Source organism: Arvicanthis niloticus, chromosome 6 (genome assembly GCF_011762505.2).
Source record: "Arvicanthis niloticus isolate mArvNil1 chromosome 6, mArvNil1.pat.X, whole genome shotgun sequence".
In the NCBI taxonomy this organism is placed as follows: Eukaryota; Metazoa; Chordata; class Mammalia; order Rodentia; family Muridae; genus Arvicanthis; species Arvicanthis niloticus.
Genome location: NC_047663.1, coordinates 60,837,052 through 60,850,172, shown reverse-complemented (window position 1 = coordinate 60,850,172; position 13,121 = coordinate 60,837,052). Strand labels below are relative to the sequence as shown.

General features: G+C 51.5%; 2 protein-coding genes across 2 annotated transcripts; both read left to right on the top strand.

Annotated features, from left to right (window-relative positions):
• The first annotated feature begins 694 nt into the window (after positions 1-694).
• LOC117710526 (uncharacterized) lies at positions 695-6,033 on the top strand. Its single transcript, XM_034505434.2, has 2 exons — positions 695-964; positions 3,481-6,033. Exon 2 carries the CDS (start codon positions 3,551-3,553, stop codon positions 5,300-5,302), a length of 1,752 nt encoding a protein of 583 aa, XP_034361325.1. The 5' UTR covers positions 695-964; positions 3,481-3,550; the 3' UTR covers positions 5,303-6,033.
• Positions 6,034-6,756: 723 nt separating this feature from the next.
• Positions 6,757-11,336, top strand: Mief2 (mitochondrial elongation factor 2). The gene is made up of 4 exons (XM_034507510.2): positions 6,757-6,923; positions 8,317-8,469; positions 8,665-8,827; positions 9,363-11,336. Exons 2-4 carry the CDS (start codon positions 8,323-8,325, stop codon positions 10,415-10,417), a joined length of 1,365 nt encoding a protein of 454 aa, XP_034363401.1. The 5' UTR covers positions 6,757-6,923; positions 8,317-8,322; the 3' UTR covers positions 10,418-11,336.
• Positions 11,337-13,121: the final 1,785 nt, after the last annotated feature.

Genomic DNA, 13,121 nt, shown 5'->3' with positions numbered 1-13,121 from the left:
CCCGGCCGCCGCCTCTGCGGGAAGTGCTGCTAGGCGACTCCCAGAGCTGCAGGCCTGGCGGGGACCAGAGTTCTAGGGCTGGAGAGGCCTGCAGGGGTCCCGGTGGAGATGATCACCACTTCCAGTGGAGGGTGGGCCCAGGCACTGTCGCTTGGGCTGCTGTAGCCCCTGGACCTGGCCGTGATCCCGGAGAGATTGTGGTACCAGCGTCAGGGACACAGGCAGTTTGTGTGTGAGGGATCCGTGGTGGTGGTGGTGACACTTCCGGGTCTGTGGGGCCTAGCCCTTCAGCTTCTGGACTCAACTTTGCTCAGGTGTAACATGTTTCCCAAAGTTGCCAGAAGCAGGTGAGTACTCAGCATGTGGCAGCGTAGAGAGCGGGATGCACAAACACTCAAGATTCTCGCTTGGCATCAGGACTCCAGCCACTGCTCCTTATTGGCTTGTTTCATGCTCTAGAATGTAGACTGCCGACCTGACTCAGCCAGTCAAGATGGCTCCAGCCTCGGCCTCTGGTCGACAACGGAGCAGGGTATGCTAATGGAGTACCACAATCCTGACCAATCACCCCCTCCCTGGCAGGGTATGCTAATGTATGCTAATGAGGCACTGCAGTTCTGACCAATCGTGCACCTCCACGTGCTTTCCCCGCCCAGGGCTGAGGGTATATAAGCAGCTTGCCCTGGGCATTCGAGGGCTCCTCCTGAAAACTAAAAGAGCACTTCTATAATAAAGGTTGTTGAGGAGGATCTGCGTCTTCCTTGCTGGTCGAGTGGGGCAAGACAAGTGGTGCCGAAATCCAAGAAAGAAAAAAGAAGAAAGAAAAAGGAAGAAAGAAGAAAGAAAAAAAGAAGAAAGAAGAAAAGAAGAAAGAAGAAACCCAGAAAAGAAGAAACCCGAGAACAGGGACCCGAGGAGAAATTCTTGTGGATCCAGAACTCTTCACCCTAGAGCAGCGGTACCGGTAAGTTCCCAGGTCGAATGGGATAACAAGAAAAGGTCCTCGGAAAAAGAGGATTTGAAAGTCTGCAGATTCAAAAGCCCTCGGTAAAGAGGCAATTCAAAAGTCTGAGGTATAGTGGCAATTTGTCCGTCAGCAGTAAAAGCAACGGGGAAAGTTTTCGAGGGAACGGGCCAATAATTAAGACTGTAGGACAGGGCTAGATAACTCTCCCTGTCCACCCGTGTGTAAACCTCACGTAGCTAAGTGAGTAACATGGGGAATACTCCCTCCAACCAATTTTTGAGCGCCCTGCAAGAGCTCCTTGAGCAGCAACACCTTGATATAAAGAGAAAAATCCTAGAGGGCTTTCTACATGAGATAGATCGAGTGGCCCCGTGGTTCGCTCTCACAGGGTCTCTAACCATTGGCTCATGGGAGAAATTGGGTCGAGATCTTGATAAGAAGGCTGAGGAAAGGTCAGTGAAACCCAGGGTGAAGCCTCTTTGGCACATGATACGGGCCTGCTTGGATGATAAAAGATGTGTCGAGGGTGTTAAAGCAGGACAAAGATTGCTTCAAGAGCATCAGGAGAGCATGTCAGAAGAGGAAAGGGCTTTTAAGGAGAGAAAAGAGGATAAGGGACACAAAGATAGAGAAAAGGGAAAAGCTAGCAGAGCCAAAGACAGGCCTAAACAGCCTGAAAAGGAGAAAAGGGAAGAGGGGTCCATAGGGATTTACCCCTCTTTGAAAGAATTGGAGACTTCCGATGAGTCTGGGTTAGCCTCTGGGGAAGAAGCGGAGCTCAAAAAGGAGGCCGCTAAGTATATACAAAAAGGATGTGATCCTGATCAAGGAAACAGCAATAAGACTAGGACAGATCGGGGACCAATGATGCCATCTTATAATCCCGAGAATCATAAGACCAAGAACAAACAGGAAGAGGATAAGTTAGATAAAATGGAGGAGGAGCTGAAAGAGTTGCTAGCCAAAATGAAGGCAATAACTCTTTCGAAAAAGAAACAGGAAGAGGAGGGGAGAAAAGACGGAAGTGGGCTTAAGCCACCGCCCTGGATGGTACCCAGTGCACCGCCTTTGGCTCCTCCTGCAGGAACACCACCTTATGCGGGAGTTCCACAGCACCCACTATCGAATCAGGGATCTTCCTTTTGCCCTCAGACGTGGAAGGAGGCTGCGTGGGCCTTTCCTGTTTTTGAGGATGACAATCAACAGAGATTTTATGAGCCTTTAGAGTTTAAAGAGCTAAAGGCCTTGGCTGAGTCCGTCCAAGTGTATGGGATTAATGCATCTTTTACTCAGGCATTGTTAGAAAGATTAACCTTGCGCGCCATGACCCCATCCGATTGGATGAGTACAGTTAAAGCCTGTTTAACCATGGGTCAATATTTGAACTGGAAGGCCCTGTATACCGAGTACGCTCAAAGCCAGGCTCAGGCCAACCAAATCAATGGCCAGGCTGCATGGTCCTTTGATATGTTAACGGGTCAGGGTCAATGGGCCGCAAATCAGACAGTTTATCCCTTACAAGTCTATGGCCAAATTAATGCCATGGCCATAAAAGCATGGAAGTCCCTGCCCAACAAAGGAGAGGTATCAGGAAACTTAACAAAGGTCATTCAGGGGCCCACGGAGCCATTTTCTGACTTTGTGGCACGAATGATGGAAGCAGCAGGAAGGATCTTTGGCGACCCAGATACAGCCATGCCATTGGTAGAACAGCTTATCTACAAACAGTGTACTAAGGAGTGTAGGAATGCTATCACTCCATGGAAGGCCAAAGGATTGCAGGCATGGATGAAGGCATGCAGGGAGATAGGAGGCCCTTTGTCCAATGCAGGATTAGCAGCTGCTGTTCTGCAAGCTACAAAGGGAATAGAGAGAGCCAGAGCCTGCTTTACTTGTGGGAAACCTGGGCATTTCAAAAGACAGTGCCCCGAGAGGAATAACAGTAGGAGACAACAAAGTCAGGGCCCTGGGCCTTGTCCCAGATGTAAAAAGGGGAATCATTGGGCAAATGAATGTCGCTCTTTCAGAGATATTAATGGACGTCCCCTAAGTAACAACTATGTTGGTGTTAGTCCAAAAAACGGGCAGAAGGGCCCACGACCCCAGGGCCCGCAAATGTATGGGGCCATTCGGAGTCCATCTCTGCGAGCCTCTCGAAACCAAGGAGGGCCACTCCGGGTTCCGCAGGATTGGAAACATATCACTGGTTTACCCTACAACCCTCAAGGTCAGGGTATCGTGGAACGTGCCCATCGCACGCTAAAGGAATTGCTAATAAAACAAAAGGGGGAGTAACTCATGGGCACTCCCCAAAAGATCAACTCTCTTTAGCCCTCTTCACTCTAAATTTTTTGACACTTGATGCAGATGGACGCTCGGCGGCGGACCGGCATTCACTGTCCACCCTGACCGTTAAACAAGAAGTAAAATGGAAGGATGTCTTAACAGGCTCATGGCATGGTCCGGATCCGGTTATTTCCAGATCCAGGGGAGCTGTTTGTGTTTTTCCACAGGACCAGGAAGATCCGATTTGGGTCCCTGAACACCTCACCAGACGCATTGGACCATCCCAGGACCAGGATAATGTGGGGGACACGCATGAGGATCCAGATGCTGAGTCTACTGCTGTTGGTAACTCAGGGATTAGCCATTCAACTATGGGCGATAGCCAGAACCTGGCCAGTCCCCATGCCCATTCATAGCAATTCCCCGGTTCTGCCCACCTTTTTCTCCACCTCTTGTGAGCAAGATATGCCTTGCACTATTCCCACTCAGGAAGCCCCTGCAAATTATACGGCCACTAATTATACCTTGGCAGGCACCTTATGTTTCACCCTTAATAGGAGTGTTGCTCCATGCATTTTCCTAGCATCACGGTATTTAGTGAATTGGCTAGATCCCATAGATATAGGGGGAACAAGCACCAGAGTATTACACGAAGCTCTATCAAAGCTGAGCTCCGGTTCTGGCCAGGGTTCGGGAGAGATGGGTACAAATTCTAGTTCCTCCCTTAATATCACCACCTTGCTTATGTCTCAATATCTAATTATACCCTCTGATGGCAATTCCACCCAAGACAATTCCACTAAGCGTAAAGTCCTGCCTATTTGTCTACCTTACCAAGATTTTCCCCCTGATTTTTCCCCTTGCCAGAGTCCTGGTCATCGGAACACCCAGATATCTTCTGGGTTTGAATTTAGCCCCCCTTTGTTTAAAGCCAAGTATACCAATAACTCCAGGATTGCAACCAGGCCGGGTAACATCTGGCCCTGGTATCAATGGCTGCTCTCTAATAACAAGGCAGCCTTTACTTCTCTCACCCCATTTTCTAGGTTGAGAGGGGGCAATTTCTCATTAGTTAACATTAGTGCCACCAGGCACCCCAATATGAGTCTAACGGATATCAAGATTAATGGGCAATTACGGAATCTTTCTTACACAGGGGCTCCCGTTTGTATGAAGCCCCCCTTTTTCTTTATTCTGATTAACACCTCGGAGGAGGTGCTAAGTTGCAATGCTTCTGGGGTTGCCTGCCTGATGTCTGAGTGCTGGGATGGGACAAGTACCACAGCGCTGGTGGTACGGTTACCAACCTTTGTACCCATCCCTGTTGAAGCTGATCCTGAACAATTTCCTGTACTTTCCCTGTTGCGCCATAAGCGTGACTTCGGTATCACAGCAGCGATAGTAGCTGCTATTGTAACATCTGCCGCTTCGGCCACTACTGCTGCGGTCGCTATGGCCTCTCAGGTACAGACGGCGGAGACAGTCAATTCCATAGTAGAGCAGACAGCTGCTGCACTGACTACCCAGAGAGAAATTAATGCCCATCTTACCTCTGGAATACTGCTGGCCAACCAGAGCATTGATATAGTCCAACACCAAGTAGAGGAATTATTTAGAGTCATTCAGGCCTCCTGTGTGTACTCCATGAGAGGCCTCTGTGTCACCCCCCTACAAGCTAACGTTTCTCAGTCTGTCAATCAATCCAGGGTGCTGTCGGAATACCTGCGAGGCAACTGGTCGCTGCAAGCAGAAGAAATGGTGACCAGATTGTTTGTTCAGGTCGCCCAGCTGAACGGGACCAGACTACAGCCTCTCTCCCTTAATGACCTCACCTCCTGGATAGCCAAAGCCTTTTCCTTTTTTAAAGAGTGGGTGGGAGTCTTTATCTGGGGAGCCGTGGTGTTGGCCGATTGCATCTTTTGCATGTGCCTTTTATACAAACTAAAGAGAGACCATGCCAGGCACAAAACTGTAGTCTACCAAGCCTTGGCTGCTATCGAGGATGGTGAACCTCCCCATGTTTGGCTTGCAACCCTAAAGGAATTATGAGCGGGGTTTCATAGATACGAGCCCTTGAGGAGTGCTCTACTGGCAGTTTGAGGTGTTCTGTGAGTGGGTACTCGACAGGGAATGTTCCACGAGTATGGATAGATTTCCCGAAAGTATGCCTGATTGCACAAAGGTTTGATGCCACAAACCTCCTCTCCTGGTGGCGCCCCAGGGCAGAGGCTCCCTTTCCCCGTCAAAAGGCATCGAGATGGGTATGGGAAGTATTACTCACTGCACGACAAAGAGAAGAAACCCATTACAATATCTCATTTTGCACAGGGGATCAGGCCTCTGCTTTCCCTCACTGTACAACTGCACTCATAGGGCTACTATCATGTACCCCGTTCTATGACTCAGGGTTTGCAATAAAACAAAAAAGGGAGAGATGTAGGCCGCCGACCCGACTCGGCCGGTCAAGATGGCGCCAGCCTTGGCCTCTGGTATCTACTAGTAAATAGTGCACTGCGCATATGCATACATCGATTCAGTTTGGTGCCAAGCCCCTCCCGAATGGGGTATGCTACTGGGGTACCATGATCCTGACCAATCACCCCCTCCTGGGCAGGGTATGCTAATGAGGCACTGCAGTTCTGACCAATCGTGCACCTCCACGTGCTTCTCCCCTCCCCCTCCCCCCCACCCCCAGGGCTGGGGGTATATAAGCAGCGTGCCCTGGGCATTCAAGGTCTCCTGAAAACGAAAAGAGCGCTTCTACAATAAAGGCTGTTGAGAAAGATCCAGTTGTTCGAGTCTTCCTTGCTGGTCGAGTGGGGCGCGACACTAGAAGACCAGCGTATTTCTTGGACCAAGCTGTTAGTGGCCATCTTGCCCTGGCCAGCACATGGTAGGTTTCCTATAAACAGACACAGCTGTTCTATGGGTGGACAGAGTCTAGCATCCAGTGTTTCAGGAGGGAAGAGACTGAGATGGCACGACAGGTGTCAGAGCTCTTTTCCTATTGTGTGCCAGGCAGGCCAAAGAGAAATGAGACCACCAGTAACTCGCAGGGGCAAACTTGAGAGGCAGAATGTAAGCCTTTGGGCTAAGTGAAGTTTTGTCTGCCTGGCTCACCAAGGGACAGGTGAGCTCAGACAGCTTTCTCCACACTGAGGCTCCCATTACAAGAACACACAAGGTCAGAGGCGAGGCTAAAGCACGGCTGCTGAGAATTCAACGTCAGTTGTGACTTTAGTGTGAGGCCCTTTCTCAACAAAACAAAACACCCCCAAAGTAAATAAACTAGACCAGGCCCTGAATGACTGTCACACTCACCACCTCCCCTTACCTTGCGCTAACAACAGAACCTTGCACCTTTAAATCCAGAGCGTGCCTGTGGTTTCCGCCCCCGACGGCCCAGGGGCGTGCCTGGCGATCATTGGCTGAGCGACTCAGTTTTGAGCACGTGTGCGCAGGGGTTGTGCGCTCCGATTGGAGCGAAGGCCTGCTTATCCAGCGTGCCTTTCGGGTCACTTGCAGCCCCGGGCCTCGGCATCGTTCGGTTCACGGGGTTTGGACGTTCTATTCCTAGGCGGGTCCTGGTCCACCAGGGTCCTGCGGGTCCTGGTCCACCAGGGTCCTACTGGCCGCGTCCTTGGGTCGATGAACTGACGCCCGGACGCAGGTACCAATGCAGCGCACGGGGTGGCCCGGGGTCTCCCAGCACTGGGAGTGGCACGCATCCCAGTGCAGGTGGGGGCGTGGCCTGTGGTCACTGCGGTGGGAGGGAGGACTTGGGGACTGAAGATTCGAGTTCGAATCCCAGCGGTGCCTCTTCCCGACTTGGGTCTTGCACATGATTTCCAGGGCCTTCAGTGACTTCGCTCTTGAGGAGAGTCTAAGAGCCTTTTGTATGTGGTCACACGTTTCTGCTCAGCCCTGATACAGGGCAGTCAGCTTTGGCCCAAGTGGAAGACCAGGTGACATCCAGGCTGTGAAGAGTCAAGTTATTTTTCTGTTTTGTTTTGAGTAGTGGCTCTATTATGCATCTCTGACGAACTCAGTGTAGACCAGAGACTTGCCTCGAATTCAAGGGGATCTGACTGCCTCTGCCTCCTGAGTGCTGAGATTAAAGGCCTGCAGCACCACACAGGGCCTGAATTGGTTATGTTTAGCCGCCTATTTTATTCCCTTCTTACTGGAGTTTAATTACAAGACCCCTCAAGGCGTAGGGCTGAGCCCCACTTTAGACAGGTGTTAGACTGTGAGCCCCTTCAGTTTGCAAAGTACCTTACTGATCTGAGGGCAGTGGTAGTAGGCAGTACCAAAGCAGAGCCATTTCTGACCTTGTAGTAGGCCCCCTGGCTGGCCTTTGACCTTGCCAGGCCCGAGGACAGGGTCTTATTTTTAGTCTGGGGAGCATGGACAGGTGTCTCAGCTGAGTCACACAGTGCTTCAGGCTTCAGCTACTCCAGGCATCTTGTCACTTGGCAACTGGGTCCCAAGGCAGCCATGGCCCTGAAAGAAGGACTGAAGTCCTTGGTGCCCCAGCAGTCAATGACCTTTCTGGCTTAGAGGACTGGGCCTGGAGATTTCTGTGTCTTTTCCCCCAAGTTCCCAGTCCTCCTCACTGGTGCTGTACAGATAAACAGAAGCCCTTGGCTCCAGGCCTTCCCCTCACCTTCTTCCCCTCCCCAACTTTGTTTCAAGTCCATAGGCTCTGGCCAGTGGCCAGCTTGTCCTGATTCAGTGTTTATGTAGGGTTACTTCACTCACTACTGGACCATGGGGCCTTCAGCCTGGCCTCTGATGGGGTACTCAGTTTGTGGCTTAGCAAGTCCTGTCTTTGTAGAGTCAGGGTGGTGGTGGTGAGCCCTGATTCTCAAGGTCTTGGGGTGAAGTCGGGAGAAAGGCCTGGAGCTTTCCTATAAGAGCCCTTTTCCAGGGCTTGGAGGCTTGCAGGTTTCAGGGAGAGTGGTCCCCTGCTTCCCTCCAAGAAACTCTTTGAGCAGCCCCTTTCTCATGGGTCCTCAGAAACCACACTCTTGGTTATTGCTATGCACCTGCCTCTCTTGCAGGTGACCATGGCAGACTTCTCACAGAAGCAGAGGAAACAGCATGGCGCCGAAGGCCTGGGCAGTGTGGTGGACTTCCTCTTGGCTAATGCCCGTTTGGTGCTAGGTGTAGGCGGGGCTGCAGTGCTGGGCATTGCCACCCTGGCTGTAAAGCGGGTAAGACCAGGGTGTCAAGGCCTGCCTGAAACCTCCACAGGAGGAGGCCAGGCCAGGGGAGCTGGGGGACAGTGGGACTTTTTGAGGTTGGACTAGAACACAGGGCCCCTACTTCTCACCCTAGCTTCCTGGTTTGCTCTCCCGCCAGCTTTGCCATGGCCCCCGATGCTCTGATCTGTGTCACTTTGCCTGTAGCTCATTGACAGGGCCACTAGCCCTCGGGATGAGGATGACACCAAGGGGGACAGCTGGAAGGAACTGAGCCTGCTGAGAGCCACATCACACCAAAAGCCCCAAGCCCCTCCTGCTGCCCTCAGCCAGCCCATAGCTCCTGTGTGCCCCTCCCCCTCTGCCCCAGGTAAGCTGCACTGCTTCCCTCTAGTATGATGAGTCCCTGTACATGCTCATGCAGAAGTCGTGGGCCTCACATATTTCTGCTCCTCTTTGGCTTGTGGGCTCCTCAGATGTTTAATGGGTATTGTAGGTTTGCGTTTTTCTGGATAAAACCCCAGAGCCTCACTTATACCAAGCAAATGCTCTACCACTGAGTTATACCACAGCCCCAGGATCCTTGTTTTGCCTGTCTGCTTTCTGCTATAGCAAGGTTGCATCATATGATGGTAGAGAGCCACAGATGGGCAAACTGAGGCCTGGAGAGGGGCTTACCCATTCTCCATGAAATTGTTGTAGTTGTAGAAGCCATAGTGTTGGGACTCTGGGCCGGTGAAGTTGTCATCTTGCCCTCATATCCTATGACCTGACGTCAGGGCTTTCTCAGCGGCTGTTAGAGGTGAGCATGGAGCCCAGTGCCATCACCCAGCTAGCAAGCAGGTAGAGTTTTCTTAACTTGTGGCGTCCTTCTGATGTGTTCTCCTGGATGCTTCCCTCTGCAGTGGGGCCCACACCCACGCATGCTCAGACGACACCTCAGCTCAGCTCTGTAGCACCCTTGTGCCTGACGTTCCAGGAGAAGCTGCTGGCGTTTGAGCGTAACCACGTGATTATCCCAGAAGCCCACGTGACTTTGGTGAAACAGCTGGCTGGAGACATTGCCTTGGAGCTGCAGGCTTACTTGAGAAGCAAGTTCCCAGAACTGCCCTTTGGTGCACTTGTGCCGGGTGGGCCTCTCTACGACGGGCTACAGGCAGGGACCGCTGAGCACGTGCGCCTGCTAGCGCCTCTTGAGTTGGAGCCAGGGCTATGGAGCCTGGTACCTGGCATGGACACTGTGGCCAGAGAACCCCGATGCTGGGCTGTACGCAGAACCCAGCTTGAGTTCCATCCCCGTGGGTGTAGCCCATGGGACCGCTTCCTGGTGGGGGGTTACCTTTCCTCCCGTGTCTTGCTGGAACTGCTACGGAAGGCCCTGTCAGCCTCTGTCAACTGGCCAGCCATTGGCAGCCTGCTTGGGTGTCTGATCTGGCCCAATGTGGCTTCAGAGGAACTGCTGCTCAAAGTACAACATGAATGCCTGGAGTTCACTTTAGCTGTGCTCATGGTAGTCCCTGGGGCCAGCACTGATGACCGCCTTCTGCTGGCTTGGCCCCTAGAGGGGCTGGCCAGCAATCTCTGGCTGCAGGATCTATATCCTGTAGAGACTGCCCGTCTGCGGGCCCTGGATGATCAGGATGCTGGTACTCGACGGAGGTTGTTGCTGCTGCTGTGTGGTGTGTGCCGTGGCCATCCCGCCCTGGTGCGGCTGGGCTGGAGCCACCTGACTCAAGTGGTTCTACATCTGGGTGAAAAGGAAATGACCTGGACTGAGGAGGCCTTGGGGGACCGGTTTCTGCAAGCTCTGGAGTTTCTGGTGGGCAGCTTGGAGCAGGCTAGCCTGCCCTGTCATTTCAACCCCAGCGTGAACCTTTTGGGTAGCTTTCGGGAAGAGGAGATTGATGACATTGGCTACGTGCTATACAGTGGTCTCCAGGTTCCTGAGAGCCTATTCTAGGTGAATGAGGACTGTGATTGACTTGTTTTCTGATGCTGGAGAGCAACAGCCACCTCCCTCCCAGGACACTTCAGTGTGGTTTGCTTTATTTTAGCCAGAGTGGAAGAGGAGTGACATTACCTAAGCCCACAGGTGGGCATGTGCCTGGGTAATGGTGAGAGTCTGGACTGCTGACATCTGAGTGTGGCCGGCCTGCCCTGGCCGCTTTTCAGTGCCAGCCACACTGATGCCCCTTAGCCCTCTGGGGTTAATTTCGGAACTTGGGCACAGGCCACCATCACCAGCATGGAACTCACAAAGAATGAGATGTGGCTTTTGATGTCCTAGGCTTCACCTAGGCAAAGGCTGGTCCAACATTTTGTCAAAAAAGGAAAATGTTCTTGGGTGGGTTCTTGGAGGCGTTCACAGGGAGTCAGCTGGTACCCTGGAGGACAGCTTCTTAGCTGTTGGAGGATGGTGGTTTCCTGATGGTGATGCATTTGTTCTTCTGATTGAGTCCTCAGGCCTTGAAGCTGAAGTTGACTCCCTTGCTGCCTGCCTTATATCCCAGGAAAGGAAGGTCTTGTTCTCTCCTGCTTGGTTTTCTCTATAGGCCACAAATTACCTCTGGGAGAACCCCTTCCTCACTGGGGAGCTGAGCTCTGTGCTGCCTATGCAAGGCTATCCCAGAGTGGCTGCTCCTAGACCTCACTGCAGGGTAGAGGACATGGCCCTCCCAGAGGCCTGTGTGCAGATCGTGCCAAAATATAAATGATAGATGTCTGTGTCCTCACCTTGCACCCTGGTCAAGGTGGCATGGCTGGAGGAGGAAGACTATCTCCCTGCCAGGGGGGCCTTTCTATTTTAGGTACCACCCCCTTACACACACTGAAACAAAGCCATGCCTTGAAGAGTGTGAATAAAAGGAGAAAGAATTGTATACATGTGTGATTCTTGCTGGCAGAAGGTGGTCTTGGTTTGTAGGTGGTTGCTTGGAGCATCACAAGTCTTGTGACTGGATGTAAAGGCTTGAGAGTCATCTTGGAGATTTAAAAAAGTTTCCAAGCTGAAGAGGTGGCTCCGTGACTGCACACTCATCCCCTACCAGCTATAAACAGGGCTGAGACCTGCCATCTACACCATGGGAAAACAGAGTTGGGTCTCAGCCTGAGAGGCCATCATGTATGTAGCCTCAGTAACAACTGAGGATCCACCTGACATACAGTGACCTCAGCTCAAGCACCAACTGACTGAGGGACACTGCCCAATCTGTGGTTCAAACCATCCCTGCCTCAACTGAGCCTTCAGCCATGGTTTTATCTGGCTTTGAGCTCATGCTACAATCTATGCAGACTTCCAAGCCTGTGAGAAATTTAGGGCATATGTATCCTTTGGGGACAGGGTGTCCAAAAGGCAGATAGGGGGTGGGGATACCTCATTCCTCTGGTCTCTATGTGGGCCTTCAATCCCAAGTATGGTCTGTGACATTTGCACATGTATCTGTCTGTCTGTCTATTTATCTATCTATCTGGACAGGGTTTCTCTGTGTAACAGCCCTGGCTGGCTGTCCTGGACTTGCTTTATAGACCAGGCTGGCCTGGAACTCACAAGAGATCCACCTGCCTCTGCCTCCTGAGTGATGGGACTTGCCATGCCCTATTACACCTGGCGACATTTGCACTTTTAATATTACAATTTTCTTTTGTAATCAGGTAACTGTCTTTTAAAACAGCTTTTCTTGAGTCAGCCAGTTGCAGCAGGAAAAGCCTAGTACATAACCCAAGGCAACATCAGCAGCTCTGGTGACCCAGTGGATCCTCTACACTGCCTGACAAACTCTTTAGTCTGCAGTTCACAGGCTGGGCCTTAGTGGGTGGATGGCCAAAGCCCAGGCTTTTCAATTTCCGTGGATTTTAGAAGGAATGCTCCACGTACAGATTGCAGACAGAGTACCATTTCCCAGTGTGGAAGCTGGCATTTGAGGTAGGGTTATATGGCCTCAGTAACACTTAAGGGACAGACTTGTTACCAGGGATGGCTGGTAGGAAGCAGGTGTCTTGATTTGCTTCCTATTGACCAAAAACAACTTGGAGGGGGTGGTTATTTAGTTCATATACACTGAGTCACAGTCAACTGGGGGAAGCCAAGGCAAGAACTCAAGCAGGGAAGGAACCTGGAGGCAGGAGCTGATGCAGAGAACATAAGTGCTACTGACTGTCTTGTTCCTGATTGCCGGTTCAGCCTTCTTACAGAACTCAGGAACAGCTGCCCTGGAATGGCCCTGTCCATAGCTGGCTAGGCCTTCCTACATTAGCCAAGAATCAAGACAACGCCCTACAGGCTTGCTTACAGGACAATCTGATGAAAACATTTTCTTATTCAAGTTCCCTCTTCCCAGATGACTCTAGCTTGTGTTAACATAAAACTAGCCAGCACACTGTCTAAAAAAGATCTTCCCATTATAAGGCAGCTGAGTCTCCATGGGTATGGAATAGGGGAGTTGGGAACCAAGCCTAGCCCAGCAATCCTTAATTACAGAACACCCAGAAGTATTGCCTGCGTAGACTTAAAAATCTCCAGGGCACTCGGGGTTTTGAACCTGTGAACTCTATGGTATAAATGTACCTAAAAAACTCATGTATTGAAGGTTTGGTCCATGGTGGCTGATGAGTCTGTCATGTTCAGAAGAAAATATCTGTATTAGCACAAAGGGGCAGGGGCACAG

Excerpts from the sequence above, each read along its gene's own strand:
- LOC117710526 (XM_034505434.2), top strand. The coding sequence starts at position 3,551 with ATGTGGGGGACACGCATGAGGATCCAGATGCTGAGTCTACTGCTGTTG.
- Mief2 (XM_034507510.2), top strand. The coding sequence starts at position 8,323 with ATGGCAGACTTCTCACAGAAGCAGAGGAAACAGCATGGCGCCGAAGGC. Across the intron at positions 8,470-8,664 it reads CCACCCTGGCTGTAAAGCGG|CTCATTGACAGGGCCACTAG; the intron begins GTAAGACCAGGG and ends CTTTGCCTGTAG. Across the intron at positions 8,828-9,362 it reads CCCCTCCCCCTCTGCCCCAG|TGGGGCCCACACCCACGCAT; the intron begins GTAAGCTGCACT and ends TTCCCTCTGCAG.